Below are 19,548 nucleotides of genomic sequence, written 5' to 3'. Positions count from 1 at the left end.
GATAAACCTGTCATTTTGGGGAGGTTGTTTCTTCTATTGGATAAAAATGATTTACAGCGTATCTGGCTATCAGCTGACACCTGGCTCCCCCCAGCCTGCACTTTAACAGAAATAATAAAACAGTCACAGGTACATTTCACTGGGTGAGGGGTTGGCCAACCAGGCAGCCCATCACCTGCTTGCTTTTTTTTTTTTTTGTGAGGAAGATTAGCCCTGAGCTAATATCTGATGCCAGTCTTCCTCTTTTTTTGCTGAGGGAGACTGGCCCTGGGCTAACATCCATGCCCCTCTTCCTCTATTTTATACGGGACGCCGCCACAGCATGGCTTGACAAGCCGTGTGTTGATGCGCGCCTGGGATCCGAACCCGTGAACGCTGGGCCACTGAAGCGGAGCCCGTGCACTTAACCGCTGCGCCACCAGGCTGGCCCCCTGTCACCTGCTTTTTTAAATAAAGTTTTATTGGGCACAGCTGCACCTGTGCCCCTGTACCTTCTCTGGGTGGTTGGGGAGTGGGGGTGCTGCTTTCTCGAGACAGGGACAGAATGGACTAATTTCCTGTGACGGAGACCGTGTGGCCCTGCGCTCTGTGACCCTCTACGGAAAAAGTCTGCCAGCTCCTGTGCGGGAAAATGAAGTAATTCCCAAGTGGGTCCTTTTCGACAGGGCTCCAACATAAGATTGAAAAGTCCTGCAGTCAAGCTCTGGCCTTGTTTGCGAGTGTTGGGTGATTTTTCCTAGCATTGTTGAGGCTGGAAGGCTTATGTGTTTGGGAAGTGTTTGTTAGCACTTCGCTGGCATCTCTTTTGAACTTAAGGGCTGACCCTCAGGTGCAGCTCCAGCCCAGGAGATAGGCCCCTTCCTGCTCTCTCCTGTGAGCTTCCGGAGGGTGGGGTCTTTGTGGGTCCTAGACAGTTGTTGTCAGCCTTGGATATTGCTTCCTGCCATTGAGAGTCCAAGAGATCCCTGTAGACAGATCATTAAGAATGATGATAAAATAATAATACCCACAGTAGCTCACTGATATCAGACCTACAATGTGTCTGTCAATGAATCCAGTGCGTTAACCTCATCATCCCTTTTAGTTGTGAGGAGGAGTTAAGGGACTGTTATCACCCCCATTTTACAGAAAAGAAAACCGAGGCTGCCGTTGGTTCTTTAAGGAAGTCTTTACCGCGTGTCTATGGGGTGGTGGATGCTGCGTCACCACAGCTGAATGCAAGTCCTTCCTTGACTGCGTGGACCCTGCAGATGGCCATGTCATTTTAGACCCAGGAATGTTGGATTCAGGGCCAGAAGATCAAGGTTCCAGTTCTGGCCCTGCTGCTCCTCAGCTGAGCCAATCTTCTTGCCTCTGTAGAGTGAAGATAATGTGACTTACCCCCGTCCCTGCTGGGGTCATTGTTAGAATTGAGTAAGAAACTAATGGGTGGTATGTAAACCCTAAAAGATCTACACAGACATTGGTGGGTTAACCCCATCCTGCTCCTATGACAGCTGCTTCCTTCTTTCTGGATCCATGTAGAAAATCAGAATATGCACTTATGCATAGATGCTCCACATCTTGCGTGTAATTTTTCAGAGCATTATGGAGCTCCTGCAACTGGAGGTTCTTGGACGACTTCTTGAGCCACTGGTTAAAAATTAGGGCCTTGGAACTGCTCCAAAGTCCTACCTTTTGCCTCTCCTTTGTCTAATCGGACATGTGTCTCCTGAGCTCCTGCTGGATGCAAGGGTCTGTCTTAGGAGTCGGTGTCATCGGAGCCAGTGCAGTGAATGGAGCAGACATGGCCCTGCCCACTAAGCTCCCCTCTACTTAGACAGTTCACAACCACCTAGATAGTTTTCAAGAGTGATAAGCGCTATAAGGAAAATGTAATAAGCTAATGTGTTAGAAAATGGTTTGTGAAGGAGGGAGTGACTTCCAGTGGGGAGGTCATAGAGGGGCTTTCTAAGGAGTTGAGACCTGAAGGACAAGAAGGAGCCAGTCATGGGAGGATAAGGAGTAGGGCGCTTCAGCCAGTCAGCACAGCAGATGCAAAGGTCCTGAGGTAGGACTGAGCCTGGGTGTATGAGGGACAGAAAGGAGGCCAGAGTGGCTGCTGCCTGTGGCTGAGAGGACTCGGAGAAGCCAGTAGGCACTAGACCACATGGGACCTGTGGGCCCTGGCAAAGAGTTTACTTTTATTCTCTAAGCTTCTGCTGTCCAACTCAAGAACCAGTAGTCACTTGTGGCTATTAAAATTAAAATTGAAATACAATTAAAAGTTTGGTTCCTCACCCGTGTGCACTCTTGGTAGGAATGTAAAATGGTGTAGCCACTGTGGAAAACAGTATGGTGGGTCTTCAAAAATTAAAAATAGAATTATCGTATGATTCAACAAGTCCACTTCTGGGTATATACATAGAATAATTGAAAGCAGGGTCTTGCAAAGATACTTGCACACCCATGTTCATAACATTGCTCACAATAACCAAGAGGTTGAAATAACCCAAGTGTCCATTGACAGATGAATGGATAAACAGAATGTGGTCCATCCATACAATGGAATATTCTTCAGCCTTAAAAAGGAAGGAAATTCTGACACCTGCTACAACATGGATGATGCTTGAGGACATTATGCTCCGTGAAATAAGCCAGACACAAAAAGACAAATACTGTATGATTCCACTCATCTAAGGAACCTAGAGGAGTCAAATTCATAGAGACAGAAAGTAGATAGTGGAGCCAGGGGCTGTGGGAGGGGGTGGGGGGGTCAGTGTTGGAATGGCGACAGAGTTTCAGTTTGGGAAGATGAGAAAGTTCTGGAGATGGATGGTGGTGATCGTTGCACAACACTGTGAATGTGCTTAATGCCGCTGAGCATTAACCACTTAAAAATGGTTGTGATGGTAAATTTTATGCTATTTTGCCACAGTTAAAAACAAATTGGTTCCTCAATTGCGCTAACCACACTCAACAGCCACAGGGGAGAAGTGGCTACCGTGTTGGACAGCGCAGATCGAGAACATTTCTGTCATCGTAGAAAGTTCCCTCAGACAGTGCTGCTCATATGTGAATGCAGCTTCAGCGGCCACTTCTGTTCCCTAGGTCGGGTTGGTGGGGTCCATTAGGGGCCGGAATGTTTGCTGCAGCAATCAAAGAGCCTGAGGTTTTGGGGTGAATAATAATCCCCAGCTTTCAAACTGTGTTTCAAACCACGCAGAGAGTAAGCAAGGAAAGCACCTCCGAGAAAAGGCTCTGCCGTGGCTGAGGTCTGTTCAGTCTCTCGGAAGCAATCTGTCCGTGGATGTATTTGCAGAGAGCCTGGGAAGGGAGGGCTGGTCATCGAGGCTCAGAGCAGATGCCGAGGCTCCAAAATCAAGGGGTAATTAGGAAGTGATGAGTAGTGAGACACCGGGAGAAAGGGGATGTGTGAGAAGCTACTGGAGGAAGCCAGGATGGAGTCCAGCCTGCAATGGCCAAGTTCAATTGCATCAAACAAGAAACTCTCTCCAGCCACAAAATCTATGCACAGCCTCTGCACCTCCATCTGCAGAACCTTCTCTTTCCTCCCCCTTCATTGTTTCCTTCAGGCTTAAGCAGAAATGTCGCTTCTTACTTCTAGCACAATGCTTGTTGCATATGCAATTACTTATTTGTGTGTTTAACTAATATGCGTCCTCCATTAGACCATGTGCTCCCGAAGGCAGAGTCTGAGGCTGTGGTGGCTGCAGTATCGAGATCAGTGCAAGCAGATGTCTGTTGAAGCAATAAATACCCTTTGAGCAATTTGTTTAACCTTCTTGAGTCTGGGTTTCCCCATTTGTAGAATGGAGACAGAAGAGATAATAACGTATCTGTTTATACCAGCACTGCAGCTGCAGGCTGGAGTCACCTTGCTAGAGCCGATGGTGAAACTTTTAGGAAATTTGCGAGCTGGTTGTTAAGCTGCTATTAAAAATTAAATGGTATAAACTTACAGTTAAATTATGTTAAAAACAAGGTAATAGAGGCCGGCCTGGTGGCGTAGTGGTTAAATTCAATGCGAATCCACTTCAGTGGCCCAGGGTTCACGGGTTCAGATCCCAGGCACGGACCTACACCACTCATCGGCCATGCTGTGGTGGCGACCCACACATAAAATAGAGGAAGATTGGCACAGATGTTAGCTCAGGGCCAATCTTCCTCACCAAAAAAATAAAAAATAAAAAAATCACCACCAACAACAAAAACAAGGTAATAAATATACAACACTCACGGCTTCCTAATTATCTCACTACATTTTTCTATTATTTATGCCTCCGAGGTTATTTGTTGCTATTGTATCTATATGGTGGAAGTACTATTAATGCTGTGTTACAATGTATCTCTTACAGGTTCCGTGTTAGCTTGAAATGGACCATGGTGGGAGTATTTACACCATGGCAAATGACAAATGCTACAAGTCAGAGGCTCGCCGCCCCTCTCCCTGTGACGGCTGTTCAATATTTACAGCCTCCCGCTGGTTTGCCGGATGAAATGAGTTAATAGTTGTGCCTGGGACGTAGCAAGTGCTGCAGAAATGAGGCGATTATTGTTGTTATTTTGTTTGGCTCTCACTCTCTGATCCAGAATTGCCGACTGTGCAGACAGGAATTGGGCAAACCTGTTGACCAGCTGTTTTCTTTCTCTCTGCAGTTTGCCCGACCATCTGTAAGTCGCATGGCTGCACTGCTGACGGCCTCTGCTGCCACAGCGAGTGCTTGGGCAACTGCTCTGAGCCCGACGACCCCACCAAGTGTGTGGCCTGCTGAAACTTCTACTTGGACGGCAGGTGCGTGGAGACCTGCCCGCCCCCGTACTATCACTTCCAAGACTGGCGCTGCGTGAACTTCAGCTTCTGCCAGGACCTGCACAACACTTGCAAGAATTCACGGAGGCAGGGCTGCCACCAGTACGTCATTCACAACAACAAGTGCATCCCCGAGTGTCCCTCTGGGTATACGATGAATTCCAGCAAGTGAATCCTGGGTGTGGGTTTAGGAGGGTGGCGGGCAGCAAAGAGGGGAAGAAACATGGGGTTGGTGATGGTGGTGCCACCTGTTAAAACTGTGTGAAAAACCAGAGTTAATTGGCTATGAGTGAGGGAGCTGCTGATGAACAGTGATAAGCCTGGGTCTGTCGGATGCCATTTCTGCCTCCTGTTTTGGTCCGGGCTTTGGAGCAGGAGTTAACAAACTTTCTCTGTATGGGATCAGAGAGTAAATATTTTTGGCATCTTGCGCACCATGTTCAAGGCTCTCTGTAGTTCGTTTTGGGAATGGAAGACAGAAAGACAGAAGTCCTTGGTTTATCCTGGAACCCTTCACATGGACTGGACCGTCCCCACTGTTGTAGCTGCCTGACTGTTAGAACCAAACAGAGCTCAGGTTTTTAACTTTTTCTCCGATTTGGAGCCAGACCATGTGCTGCGATTAGCCCAGAATGCAAGGAGGAAGAGCCTCGATTCCAGATTATTCTCAGGGATTTGTTGCTTTCTGAAGGACAGTGCCATCAAATCATTTCCTACTATTTGGGTGAGAAATAGCAGGGTTTTCTCTCTTTGGCGGTAAGTCAGATTTCCTACGCACATCACAGAATTTTTGTTCCCGTTGTTAGCTCCTCACATGAGCTATTTCGGTGTCTCGGGGCTGTAACCAAGTTTAAAAAATCTGTTTCCTTTTTTTTTGTATTGAGGGCTTGGGGAAAAAAACCCCCCACAAACAACACAAAAACAAATCAGAAACAGACGCAGGTCGAGGGGCCTTGGGCTGATCCGCTTACGTAAAACATCTTCCTCTTCAGGCTTGAGAATTAGCCAAGCGAGAGTGTTCTGGTGGGAAATTTTATTTCCCCAGCTGGGGAGGTTGGGAAGGAAAACAGTCTTTATTTTGGTTCTTATGAGCCTCTCTTCAAGTGTTTGTGAAACCTGCAAGTACAATATGTTTTGTTTTCCTCGTTTTTGATAAAACCTATCAAGTGGCTTTGTTGACCAAAAACAGACGTCTATAAATCACCTTTGCATGCCAGACAGAGATTTTTTCTTTTTTTTTGGCCAGTTTATCAGTAAGGTTGGGAAAATGACCCTATATTCCTTTTGATTCATTTCTATTTTTTTTTCATGTTTGAAATGAAACACGGATGTTATCATCTTCCGGTGAGATGTTTGTTTATAAGACATTGGCTTTAAATAAAAGGTAGTTTTTCCTCACCATAATTGAGACCTGAGAAATACAGCAAAGCTCCTTTGATGTTCTCACTGATGGTGCAGTGGCCCCTAGAACTGAAACGCCAGGAAGTTGACAGCAGGTCCTTGGATGCCTGGGACCTTTACTGAGTGGAAGAGGGCAACGTGAGGGATGCTAATTCCAACTTGTCATGGCAGTCTTTTTCTGTGGAGGTTTAAAAGAAAAATTAATAGTTTTCCTTCTGAAGCTTTTATTTTATTTTATGGAAGACTCTAGTACGTCACATTTTCTAATAGGACCAGATATACTTTCTTCCATTCTTGTGGCTTATCTGGGAAATCATTCTTGATGTTTTCAGAGCAGAGGTCTGGAAATGCACATGGCTTCATTCAAAGACCTCACCCGGTATGGTCACTCTGAGGTACCTGGCGGGAGCAGTGGGGTGCTCTTTACTGAGATGAGGAGGACTAGATATTTGGGGTGAATGTTAAGTGTGTGGGGCATCCCTATGCCCTCCCCCTAGAATGCTCTGCCCCTTGATCTTCTTCTTGTCATCCAGGTCACAGCTTACAAGTCACTTCCTCTGAGAATCTTTCCCTGTCTGACCACCCGTCCAGCTTTGCCTTGGCACATTATTCAGTTTTAATTCTTTTCATGGCATTTACCACTAGCTCATATTTTAATCGTCAGTTTATTAATTTACCCCAACTAGACCATATACTTCACAAGTATCAGTTAGCTCTTGCTGCGTAAGAAACCACCCCAGCTCTTAGCGGCTTAACATAGCACTCATTTACGATTTCTAAATGATTTTGTGCATTGACTGGTGGCTTGTCTGGCCTGGGCTGGGTCAGCTATGGCTGGATGGTATAGGATAGCCTCTCACATCTTAGATGGGCAGCTGGGGCCTCTCTCCATGTGATTGCCCATCCCAGTAGCCAGGAAGGGTATGCCCCAATGTGCAAGTCCTTTGCAAGCCTCTGTGCATCACATCTGCTGATGTGCCACTGGCCAAAGCAAGTTACATCCTAGCCCAGATTCAATGGATGTGGAGCCCATTTCCACTTCTTGGTGAAAAGCATTGGTGGCCATTTGTAACCTCCCATGGGGAAAGTAGATTGTCTGTTTTGTTCACTCCTGTGTGTGCCTGCAGCTTAGAACAGGCATTGGCAAGGGGCCAGATAGTAAATATTTTCAGCTCCGGGGGCCATATGGTCTCTGTTTCAGCTACTCAACTCTGCCGTTATAGTGTGAGCGCAGCCATAGATGATACCCGAGCCAAAGGGCGTGGTTGTGTGCTGATAAAACATTATTTACAAAAACAGATGGTCGGCTGGATTTGTTTGGACCTTAGGCTGTAGATTGCCGACTCCTGGCTTACATTCTCACCTGCCGCGTCATAAGTGCTCGGTGGATACGTGTAGATCCAACAAAAGAACCCAGCCGTTTGGTCCCCATTCTGTCTCCGCCCCAGCTGTTCTGAACCAGCTGGGTGTCCAACAGCACGATTTGACACTGGTCCCCCCCGGGGTTAGCCTCAGACCCCATCATCTACAAGACTGCCCTCACTTCAGATGCCAGCCACACTTTGGGGGGCCCCAGGCCACCCACACTTCTGACCGACTCGCTGTACATTCAGGGGTTCCCACAAACCCTTTGGGTTCAATAATTTACTAGAATGACTCACAGAACTGAAAAAAAGCTGTACTGTTTTGTTGTCCAAGCCTACTGATGGTAGCGTCCTCTGTTAGGAATGTCCACACCACTGGCCCGGGCACACATCACTTATGTTGCGCTGCATGGACATTTCTCCTGCCGGGGCCCCTATTTGTGGCTGGGCCAGCTCTCGTGTTTCTTATTACAATCACAGGACACACTTCAGCAAGAAACCATCAGGGAACTTAAAGGAACAAGATTTATTACTCAGAGATCCTGGAAGGGACACCCAGGGCCACACAGTGAGGTGATAGGTAGAGAGAGAGGGATGGAGCGTGGACCTGGGGCTGTGTCTTTATTAGGGTCCGGGGGTGGAGTATCTAGGGTTTAAGTATAAGAGTGGAAATTAGGGTGCAGGAAGGGAACAGTGGGGTCACTCAAGTGGTCAGTTATCCAGGTCACCCAGGGCTTTCAGAAAGGGGGCCCTTCATGGGTGGGGGCTACCTCATTCCTCATCTGGTTGTTTTGCTGATAGCTGTGTCTCACAGGCAAGATATTTATTCAGGATGGATGTCTTGGGCTGGTCCAGTGCATAGTGCTTAAGTTCCCGAGCTCAGCTTCAGCAGCCTGGGGTTCACAGGTTTGGATCCCGGGCGTGGACCTACACACCACTCATCAGCCATGCTGTGGCAGCAACCCACATACAAAATAGAGGAAGATGGGCACAGATGTTAGCTCAGGGCTGATCTTCCTCACCAAAAAAAAAAAAAAAAGATGAATATCTTTTGAAATGGATGCCTCAGCAGTCAAAATCTTAATGTCAGGCGCTTACACTACGTACGCGTACATTTACAGCTTTATTATGAAGGATACACGTAGGGCGAGGTCTGAGAGAGTCCCAGACACAGAGCTTCCATGTCCTCCCGGACTCAGGGATGTCACCCTCCCAGCACATCCACGTGTTTTCCAGCCAGGAAACTCCAGTGAGTTAGTGTCCAGAATTTTTATTGGGGATTCGTTACGCAGGCGAGATCTATTGAATCATTAGCCACGTGATCTAACTCCATCTCCAGCCTCCCTCCCCTCTCTGAAGGTCAGGCGGCTGAAAGACCCAACCCTCTCATCACACATGTGTTCTTTCTGGTGACTAGCCCCCCATCCTGAAGCTATGTCGGACCACCACCGATCACCTCATTAGCATAACAAAGATGCTCCTATCACTCAGGAAATTCCAAGGGCTTTTGAAGCTCACCAGGAATGGGGACACAGACCAGATATGTTCTTTATTATACCACCATCAACAAGATCATTCTGAAGAAGTGCATACACAGAGGTGTGGAAATGACAGTAGCCACGAGGATACCACTAATGAAACGTGATCATCATAGTGATGACTAACAATTTTTCTTTTCTGTATGCTAAGTGCTTTAGGTGGTCTATATCATTTGGTCTTCATGCTGACTGTGGGAGTAGGTACTGTTATTATTTCCATTTCACAGATGAGGATGCGGAGACTTGGAGAATGTAATAGTTGGGAATCTTGAGGTTTTGTGCAACAGAAACCCAATTCAAACTGGCGTAGCAAGGTTGGAGTTTATTGGTGCCTGTCACCAAGAAGTTCAGGGAATTGGTTTAGGTACAGCTGTATCCAGGAGCTCAAGTGATGTACACCATCAGTTTCTTTCCATCCTTGTCTTTCTTTCTCTTTCCATTGGTTTTGTTCTTTTACCTGCTCCCTTGCCCCATGCTAGCAATATAGCAATACCCTCTTAGATACTCTGGAAGGAAGACAATTTCTCCTCCCAGAAAGTTCTGGCAAAACCCTCACTGGATGAACTTGGATATGTGGCCACCTCTGAACCCCCAGGGGGATGGAAGATGGTGCCCAGACTGGCCTGGCTCCTGTGTCCTGCCTGGACCTGGAGGGCTGTGCCAGCCAAGAACTGACCTCAGAGACCCTGTGTTGGGGAGAGCTGATTCCCAAAGGACTCCTGGGGCCTGTAAATTTGAGGACATCAGGCTGCAGCCAGGCAAAGCCAAAGTCTGCGCTTAGTCACCCTTTATCCAACGTGAGGTCGTGTCATAGCTGTGGTGACATCAAACCCCACACAGAACAGCAAACATCCTAAATCTCCTTGGAGTAGCCACGTGGGGGTGACAGCATCAGTTCTGCCACTTTGGCATCAGGGCAAAGTGAGTCCCACATCAGGCCCATCCTCTTGGTGTGATTCCCATCACCATGGCAACGCCATGAGTCCCATCACTTTGGTATAATGACGTGGGTCCTGTCTTCACGGGATAGATGTGATCCTGTCTCCATGGGGTTCAGTGTGAATCTTATCGCTCTGGGGTATGGCAGGAGCCCTGTCATTTTGGAGTGAGAGCATGAGCCCCCTGATTTCACGGTAATGCTGTAGGATCCCCCCATCACAGAATAACGGCACAAGCCTATCACTTTGGGCAGTGGTTCTTTTGTGGGGGCGATTTGCCCTCTTCCCCCCAGGGGTGGGTGGAGCCACCCACAACGGAGAATTCTCCAGCCCCAAATGTCAACAGGGCTGCAGTTGAAGCACCCTGCCTGACGGTCTCGGGGGAAGTCTCATCACGAGGGACCCTGTCCAGCGTGCTGTCTGCCATGTGTGTGGTGTCCTGTGTGTCCTGACCCCTCTCTCTCCGCTCTTGCCTCAGCTTGATGTGTACTCCATGCCTGAGCCCCTGTCCCAAGGTCTGCCACCTCCTGGAAGGTGAGAAGACCATTGACTCGGTGACATCCGCCCAGGAGCTCCGAGGCTGCACGGTCATCAACGGGAGCCTGATCATCAACATTCGAGGGGGCAGTGAGTGCTCGGGGGGGGGAGGGGGCGGTCTGCTGGGATCCACCTTCCCTGTGAGCACAGAAGGAAAACAGCCGCAACGCCCATCAGTGGAGTCACTCAAGTTTGCTGCCAAACCCCAAATTCACAGCTCGGTCCTGGCCCTGCTCCAGCGAGATTCTGACTTTCCAAGTTGGGAGTCAGGAATTTACATTTTTAACAAGCAGGCAACATGCCGCATTGCAGGTCTGGGACCGTGTTTCCAGAAACACCATTCCAGGCGAAAAGCAGCCTTTGTTTATTTATTCAGCAAACATTTATTTGAATACTCACAGGGAACAAGGCAAAGTCCATGCATGATGGATCTTACAAATAAACAAATCAACGTATCATGTAAACTTAGGTGGTGATCCACGCTGTGAAGGGAAGCAAAGCAGAGTAACGCAGGGAGCAAGGGTCGGCAAACTTTTCCTATAAAGGGCCGTGTAATAAATCTCCTCAGCTGGGCAGACAGAGGGTCTTTGCCAGAACTACTCAGCTCTGCCAGTATAGAGTGAAAGCAGCCCTAGAGAAAGTGTGAACTAATGGGTGTGGCTCTGTGCCGATAAAACTTTATTTACAAAGCCGGCTGGATTTGGCCAATGGGCTGTAGTGTGCCAACCTATGAAATAGAGAATAAAGGGAGTTGCTATTTTAGAAGAGTTTCCGATTTGAGAAAAGATGCTCTGAATTGGTCATGGAGCAAACCAAGCAGATAGATGGAAGAATAATATTCTGGGCAAAGGAGGCAGCCAGTGCAAATGTCCTGAGGCAGTTAGTATGTCTGGTCTGTTTAAGGGACTATGAGGAGGCCCATGTGTCTGAAGTAGGGCGACCAAGGAAAAGATGAGAAAAAAGCAGTGGTCACTTATTTAGGGACTTGCAGACCCTGTGGTAGGGACACTGGATTGTGTCCTCTCTATGATGCATTTTGAGCAGGGTATGTCAAAGTCGTTTTCAACCTGTAGGTTAACTCCTCCTCATGGGACATTATGGGAAGATTAAAATATTTCTGTAGGAACTCACTGGATATTCTCTCCTTTCCTTAGACAACCTGGCAGCTGAGCTAGAGGCCAACCTTGGACTCATTGAAGAAATTTCAGGATATCTGAAAATCCGCCGGTCCTATGCTCTTGTGTCACTTTCCTTCTTCCAGAAGTTACGTCTGATTCGGGGAGAGACCTTGGAAATTGGGTAGGTGGGCCTGATTCTGTGCCTGTGGCCTGAATGCTCACTAGGAAGTCTGTGCGTTAGAAGAACTCAGGGGTTTTTGCCAAGACATGGAAACAACCTGAGTGTCCATTGATGATTAATGGATAAAGAAAGTATGGTATATATACACAATGGAATATTATACAGCCATAAAAAAGGAGAAGGTCCTACTATTTGGGACAACATGGATGGACCTTGAGGGCATTATGCTAAGTAAAACAAGTCAGACAGTGAAAGACTAATACTGTATGATCTCACTTATATGTGGAATCTAAAAAACCCCAAACTTATAGACACAGAGAACAGATTGGTGGTTTCCAGAGGTGGGGAATACGGGGTGGGGGAAATGGGTGAAGGGGGTCAAAAGGTACAAACTTCCAGTTATAAGATAAATAAGTTCTGAGGATGTAAATACAGCATGGTGGCTATAGTTAAGAATATTATGTATTTGAAAGTTGCTAAGAGAGTAGATCTTAAAAGTTCTCATCACAAGAAAAAAAAAATTTAACCATGTGAGGTGATGGACGTTAACTAAACTCAGTGTGGTAATTGTTTTGCAATATATACATATATCAAATCATGATGTTATACCCCTTAAACTCATACAATGTTATATGCCAATTATATGTTAGTTAAACTTGGGGGAGGGAAGGAAAACGTAGGGATTTTTCAAGCCAAAAAAATCCGTTTGGAGAAAATGCCTGGAGAATCCTTGACAGGAGGAAGGAACTCATGTTAGAATGTGTCCAAAGTCCAGCCAAGGTAAATGGTACCCGTTTTATAGTTACTCTTGGAAATCTCAGGGGATACAGACCAAACTTTGTGCCCTCCAAAGGCGCTGGCTGGAATGGAATAGGGCATCTGGCTATCTGTTCATCATTGTGAGTTGGAGTGCAGGCCTGACCAGGACTCCATAATTGCTGCATCTGGCACCTTCTCACATCTTGGTCCTCTAGAAATTGACTGTATCTGAGATTCTCATGTCCTCTGGTCCATAGGATTCTAGCTCTTCAACATATCTCCCAGCTGCCCTGGATTTCTTTCCTGCTTCCTCCATGTGCCTTTGAGAGTTGGCATCCTGGGCTACCAGCCTCTGCCTTCCCTCTAGTGATATCCTCCTACCTGTGCTAAGACCTCCAGCCCTGGCTTCTCTCCTTACCCTTGAGCCTGTCTCCAGCCGGATGACCCCTGGGAAACTCAAATGCAACATGTACAAAATGGAACTCACCTCCCTGCCTCAGTTTTCCATCCTCATTTCTTGGATCTCCTCCACTTGAGATCCTGCCAACCCTATTTCAGTTAGTAAAACAACAGATATCCAGGTACCACTTTCCTTGGCTGGACTGTGTATTTCACACAGATAGAGATGGAGTCATAGGAAGGAAGTCTGAAGAAGGCCATCCAGTAGTGCCATCAAAGATCAAAGTTCTTTCCATCTTTGTGCTCCTCGTGGCCACAAGACGGCTGCTTCATACCGAAACTCACGTCTGTACAACTGACAGGAAAAAGGGACAAAGGTACATGCCAGTTGAGACTGTCTCTTTAAAAAAACTTGCCTGGAACCTCCCACACTCTCACCATCAATGTTGATTTCTGCGTATATCTCCTTGGTCAGAACTGGGTCACGTGGCTGCCTCTAGCTGCACGGGAGGCTGGGAGTGTGATTATTTACCTTTTCCAGTCTATACAGTAGAGGAAGGCAAGGGAAAAGGGAGGCTGTGAATGGCTTTTGAGAAGCAAATACACAGAATTGTTTAGACTACCTTCTTGAATCCCTCACCAGCTCATGTTGATTTTTCTGCCGTGAAACTGCCTTTTGCTGAAGCTCAGACCTTTCGTTCAAATTGTTGCAGTGATCTCCTAGCTAACTGTCCTGGAACTAGACCAGTACCGTCCAACAGAAATATACTACAAATCACATATGTGACTTTAAATGTTCTAGTAGCCACATTTTAAAAAACTTTAAGAGAAATAGGTGAAATGAATTTTAATAATGCATTTTACTTAACCCATTACATCTAAAATGTTATTTCAGCATGATATCAATATAAAAAACTATAAAGAAGATCTTTTGCATCCTTTTTTTGTGTGCTAAGTCTTCGAAATCTGTACTGTTTGCTTCCAATACAGTCCAGAACGGCCCCATTTCAGGTGCTCAATAGCCAGAGGTGGCTAGTGGTTTCTCTATTGGACAACACAGATCTAGATGCTTCTTCTCCCATCTGTCATGTGCCAGTGGTCCACTAATAGTTCTAAGGCACAGATCTAATCAAGTTACTGAGCTGTTATAAAACCTTCAGTGGCTCCCCTCTGCCTTTCAAGGAAAGTCCCATGTTCTTGGTGTTGGTCTGGCATGCAGTATACTAGAGGATTTGGCCCATTGCAGCTCTCCAGTCTTGTTCCCTGTCACCTGGTGGCCAGAGCAGGCTGCTTTGCTCTTCCCTGGGCTCAGCTCAGTGCCTCTGTGTCTTCAGTCTTTTCCCTCTCTGAAACCCGTATCTCAATCCATCACAGTCTTCCCTTCCTCACAAGACTGAGCTCAGACACCTTCCTGGCCAGGAAGACTTCCTCAACTTCCCCTGTCCCTCCCACCTTCCATTCAACACTTATTGAGTATGTGCCAAGCACGTGGTTAGGATGGGGGATGTAGTGCTGAACAGGAGGAACTCCAGCCCTGCCATCTTGGAGTTGGAGACACAAACCGTTGAATGACTAGGTGTGTGTGTGTGTTTCCCTAGAAACTACTCTTTCTATGCCTTGGACAACCAGAACCTAAGGCAGCTATGGGACTGGAGCAAACACAACCTCACCATCACTCAGGGGGAGCTCTTCTTCCACTATAATCCCAAACTCTGCTTGTCTGAAATTCACAAGATGGAGGAGGTTTCGGGAACCAAGGGGCGCCAGGAGAGGAACGACATCGCCCTGAAGACCAACGGGGACCAGGCGTCCTGTAAGTGGCAATGCCCTGGTCCTTCCAGCCTGTGGACCAGATAACATGGCTGCCCTCACCCTAGCCCCACCACACTGGCCCCCAGGGGGTCGTCACTGCCCCCCAGTGAGCTAAACAACTAAGTGTGTGATAAGTTTTCTGAAATACTGAGGATAGGTGTTGTACTTATCATCTCTGTGCTTACTGCACCAAATACAGTGCTTGATACTGGAAGATGCCACATAAGCATTGAATGAATGAATGAATGAATAACACCTCCTTGTATATGGCTTTGCCTCAAATGCTAAGGCACATCCTGCACTTGCTATAGCTGTGGACTGTCAGCTGACTGCATTCCTCTGACAGATTCTCTCTTGAAGGGATATCCGAGCATTGAGGTGCCAGAGCTTCCATAATACCCTCATGGGGAGTTGGTTTCTTATGGTGGAATGTGGTTCAAGCTGTGGCAATTCAAGGTCGGGGGGTAGCTTAGGGGCCAACTTGCATTCCAGGCAGAGGGAATTGCTCTCTCCAAGGTGTTGTCTCTCCAAGGTATAATAATCTGCATGCCCTCCAAACTCACTTGGCATGTGTTCGTTTCCACTGGAGTTACGTCTTCTGACGTGTCAGGCTTGAAAGTCCATATGCAAGGCAAAATTGTGTCAGGACAAAGATTACTCTTGAAAGTCTCTTTTCCCAATAACTGCTGGCCAGTCATGCTTCTCACGTGGGCACCAACTGCTATTATTCACTTGAGCGTCTGGCCAAGTAATTGACCTGCAGTAGGGGCCCGTTTGCATGACCAGTTCTTGCCTTCCAACAGCGGGAGAGGCACATGGGTACAAGACCTGTCAAGGGAACAGCAGATTGATATCTCCCTTCTCATGGACGCTCTTGGAAATGTCAGATCACCTGCTTTGGGCTGAAACAAATTATTTAATACTGATACTGATTTTTTTTTAACTTTCCTAGGTGAAAATGAATTACTTACATTTTCTCACATTCGGACATCTTCTGATAAGATCTTGCTGAAATGGGAGCCGTATTGGCCCCCTGACTTCCGAGACCTCTTGGGGTTCATGCTCTTCTATAAAGAGGCGTAAGTAGAAAGGTAGAGAAATGGTGCTGCAAGCTTCATGCTTGCGGTGTGAGTGCTCAGATCTTCCCCGCTGGGGTAATTCTCCCTGTCCCTCCTACTCGTGGAATAAATGTAGGCTCCTTTTACGATCTCACCAGTTGATGGGGTATGAAGTCAATTTCCTATAGCAGTATCCCATTTTGTTGCTTCTGTGTGTATCTCACCAGACATCCTCAAGAAAAAGCCATTCACTCTACCTAGTAGATTTTGTAAAATTTATTTTTTTCTATTTTGTATTTTTTCCGACATTGGAAAAATGGTGGTAAAACATACATAACATAAAACTGACTGTTTTAATTAGGCATAGGTGTCCAGTTCAGTGGCATTAAGTACCTTCACGATGTTGTGCAACCATAACCATCATCCATCTCCAGAACTTTTTCTTCGTCCCAAACTGAAACTCTATCCCCATTAAACAACACTTAGTCATTTTGAGTATACGGCTCTCCTGAAATTTGCAAGGAAGATAATGGAAGGGGTGATAGTATTAATGTCAGTAATAGTTCCATCTCTCGAGATTTATTATGTTCAGACTGTGTGCCAAGAAGTCGCATTCATTCCACCACGTAATCTTATCAATAACTCTTGGGTAGTTGCTGTCATCATCATTCTCATCATCATCACTATTATTATTACTGGGCAATTGAGATGTAAGGGAAGCAGTCTCTTTCTCTTTGGCTGTTCCTGTGTCATTTTTCCTTGTGGCGTAAGATGGTTGGCGAAAAGGATACAACCCCATAGGATGTGACTTCCCCCGGCCGCATCTCTGCCATCTTCAGAGCGATAGTCACAAAATGGTAACCACCTTCTCCTATTTCCTCTTGAAAGCCCTTATCAGAACGTGACGGAGTTTGATGGGCAGGACTCGTGTGGCTCCAACAGCTGGACGGTGGTGGACATTGACCTGCCTCTGAGGCCCAACGACCCCAAGTCACAGAACCACCCCGGGTGGCTGATGCAGGATCTCAAGCCCTGGACCCAGTACGCCATCTTTGTCAAGACCTTGGTCACCTTTTCTGATGAACGCCGGACATACGGGGCAAAGAGCGACATCATCTATGTCCAGACAAATGCCACGAGTAAGCGTTTCTTGTGGATATGAGTTTGTGCATGAATGGGATGTCCTGCCTTTAACAGGCTGACGTGGTGATGTTGTGTGAAATTCTCTTTTGCATAATCATTGGCTTCTCAAAGAGCCAAGTGTTGAGGTTTATAATCTCAGAAGATGAGGCAGTAACGATAAGACACCTGAGGGGACTAGATATTTCCTCTCCCCATTATGGAAAATTTTCAAATATTCACAGAAGTCAAAAGAAAAAATGAGTCCCGTGAACCATTTCCCAGCTTCAACGCTGATCAATATTTTGCCATTTTTGTTTCACCTCTGTGCCCCTTCTCTCCTTCCCCGTTTTTTTTTTTTTTTCCGGCACGGGGAGCTGGAGTATTTCATAGCAATTGAATTATATTTTTCTGAAGTCTAAGTCCTTCTCCTATAACAATAGTTCTCAACTGGGGGTGATGCTGCTCCCAGGCGACATTTGAAGATGTCTGGAGACGTTTTGGTTGACTGAGGAGGTGGGGCTCCTGGCATCTGGAGGGTGGAGGCCAGGGTCCTACAAGCCCCAGGACGGCCCCCACGACAGAGAATTATCCGGCCCCAAGTGTCAGTAGTGCCGGGGGTGAGATACTCTGTCCTAGAGGATAGGGTCCAAACTTTATGAGCCAGCCTAGCTTTTTTGGCTAGTGCCCTCTCGTTTTGTATCTTCCAACAATACCAAAGGACTTATAGTTTCCAGAAACTTCCAGCACCTGGGCTTTTGTACACACTGTGTCCTCTGCCTTGAGGCCCCCAACCTCACGCCTCACCAACTCCCTCAGCCACCTCCATTCTTGAGGGGAAGGTTTTGTGGAGCCCAAAGTTGATGTGTTCTGGGGGTTTTTAGATGAGCTGCCATCTCAGTGATATGATTGAGTGGCATCCAATTGCTGAAATGTGCCCAGTGACTGGGCTCAATTTGGGGCAAATGTTAACTGGAAAACATGAGTTTATTTGTCTCTTTCACCATCCTCCCTTTCCCCAGTGTCTTTCCAGGGCCCAGGACAGAGAGAGCTTGACACATAGTTGGAGCTCCATAAATGATTGTTGCATAAATAGATGAATGAATGGCTGCATAATCTGTGGTAGGAATGGACTGTAATTTTGTAACTCATGCCTTTCCTGGGTGAGCGTTTCATGTGTCTCCAGTTTTCTCCGAGGTAAAATAACACTGCAGCGAACATCCTCATGATTTCTCTAACTGGTGTGTCCCCTCTTATGCCCACCTAACAGCTTGCACCATCCTCCTCAAAGTGGACCTGTTTCCTTTCTCCTTTGCAGACCCTTCTGTCCCCCTGGATCCCATCTCTGTTTCTAACTCCTCATCCCAGATTATTCTGAAGTGGAAGCCTCCCTCTGATCCCAATGGCAACATCACCCACTACCTGGTTTTCTGGGAGAGGCAGGAGGAAGACAGTGAGCTATATGAGTTGGATTATTGCCTCAAAGGTGAGTGCAGACAGATGTGTGGGAGCCGCCGGTTTTACGAGCACATCTGATCCACTTTGTTCCACTCCCAGGAAACATCTCTCCCCTCCCATTTCCCAGTGTGTGTACGCACGCACGCACACACACTCCGTTCCATCTCATATGAAAACACACACGTTTCTAAGCATCACATGAGTTCAAGTCTGAAGACACGTGTCAAAACCAGATACTTCTCATATCTTGGCACCATTTTCCTCTGGAATTTTCTCCTCCTCCTCCTCTTCCCTCCCCCTGGTGGGGATGAGCTGTATTAACCCATTCAAGGCTTCTGTGCTCGACTAGAAACACAAACGAGCCTGTTCAGAGGTTTGACAAAGTCAGAGAAGAATTTTAGCCCCTAAATTTAGACCCTTAAATTTTAAGGATCGGAGACAGCAAGGAGCGATCATCTATTCCCTCCTGTGCTTCTCATTAAAAATTTATACTAATGACCATGCTTTTCTTCAGTCTTTAGTCTTGTTTGTTTTATGGGCTTCCATCCGTCTGCAGGAAAATGGAAAAATATTTGCAGCCTCGAACTAGCTTGTATAAATTAGTTTAAAATTATTTAAAAACTGGGTTTTAAAAAGCCCTATCAAACCAGAGAAACAGAAGTCATTTTTTTCTTTAGTTGTTTTCTTTGTTTGTCTGTATTTGTTTTTCTTTAGATTTTTTGAGTTAGTGATAACCTCAGCCTCTGGTCTTGGGGCCGCTGGCAAGGCGTCCATGAGGCCAGAAGCCTGAGATCCCCTCTTGGCTGGACCTCTGACCTGCTGTAGGGCTTTGGGCAAGTCACCGGGGTTGTCCTCAGCCGCCTCCTTTTCGGAAGAAGGGGCAGGAGGCCAGATGATCTCTGGGAGCTGTCCCAGCTCTAGGATCATGTGCTATATGTATGCTGTGACCTCATCCCCTGCCTGAGCCGAGGGTTGCAAACGTGATTTATCTCCTCGGATGCTTTATATAACTCCAGAGCAAGCGCAGTCATCGGCTCAGCCTGGAGCTGTTGG

General features: G+C 46.8%; 1 protein-coding gene across 1 annotated transcript in view; it reads left to right on the top strand.

Moving 5' to 3' along the window:
- Positions 1-18,573, top strand: part of LOC131395470 (insulin receptor-like) — a 72,981-nt gene extending 54,408 nt beyond the window's left edge. Inside the window, 7 exon segments of the mRNA XM_058527333.1 lie at positions 4,660-4,981; positions 10,533-10,681; positions 11,746-11,890; positions 14,647-14,861; positions 15,813-15,939; positions 16,807-17,057; positions 18,356-18,573. Coding sequence (XP_058383316.1) covers positions 4,660-4,981; positions 10,533-10,681; positions 11,746-11,890; positions 14,647-14,861; positions 15,813-15,939; positions 16,807-17,057; positions 18,356-18,573 — 1,427 coding nt within the window.
- The last annotated feature ends 975 nt before the right edge of the window (positions 18,574-19,548 follow it).

Source organism: Diceros bicornis, chromosome 31 (genome assembly GCF_020826845.1).
Source record: "Diceros bicornis minor isolate mBicDic1 chromosome 31, mDicBic1.mat.cur, whole genome shotgun sequence".
Taxonomy (NCBI): Eukaryota; Metazoa; Chordata; class Mammalia; order Perissodactyla; family Rhinocerotidae; genus Diceros; species Diceros bicornis.
Note: the sequence above shows the minus strand (reverse complement) of the source record. Positions and strands in the feature narration are given on the sequence as shown.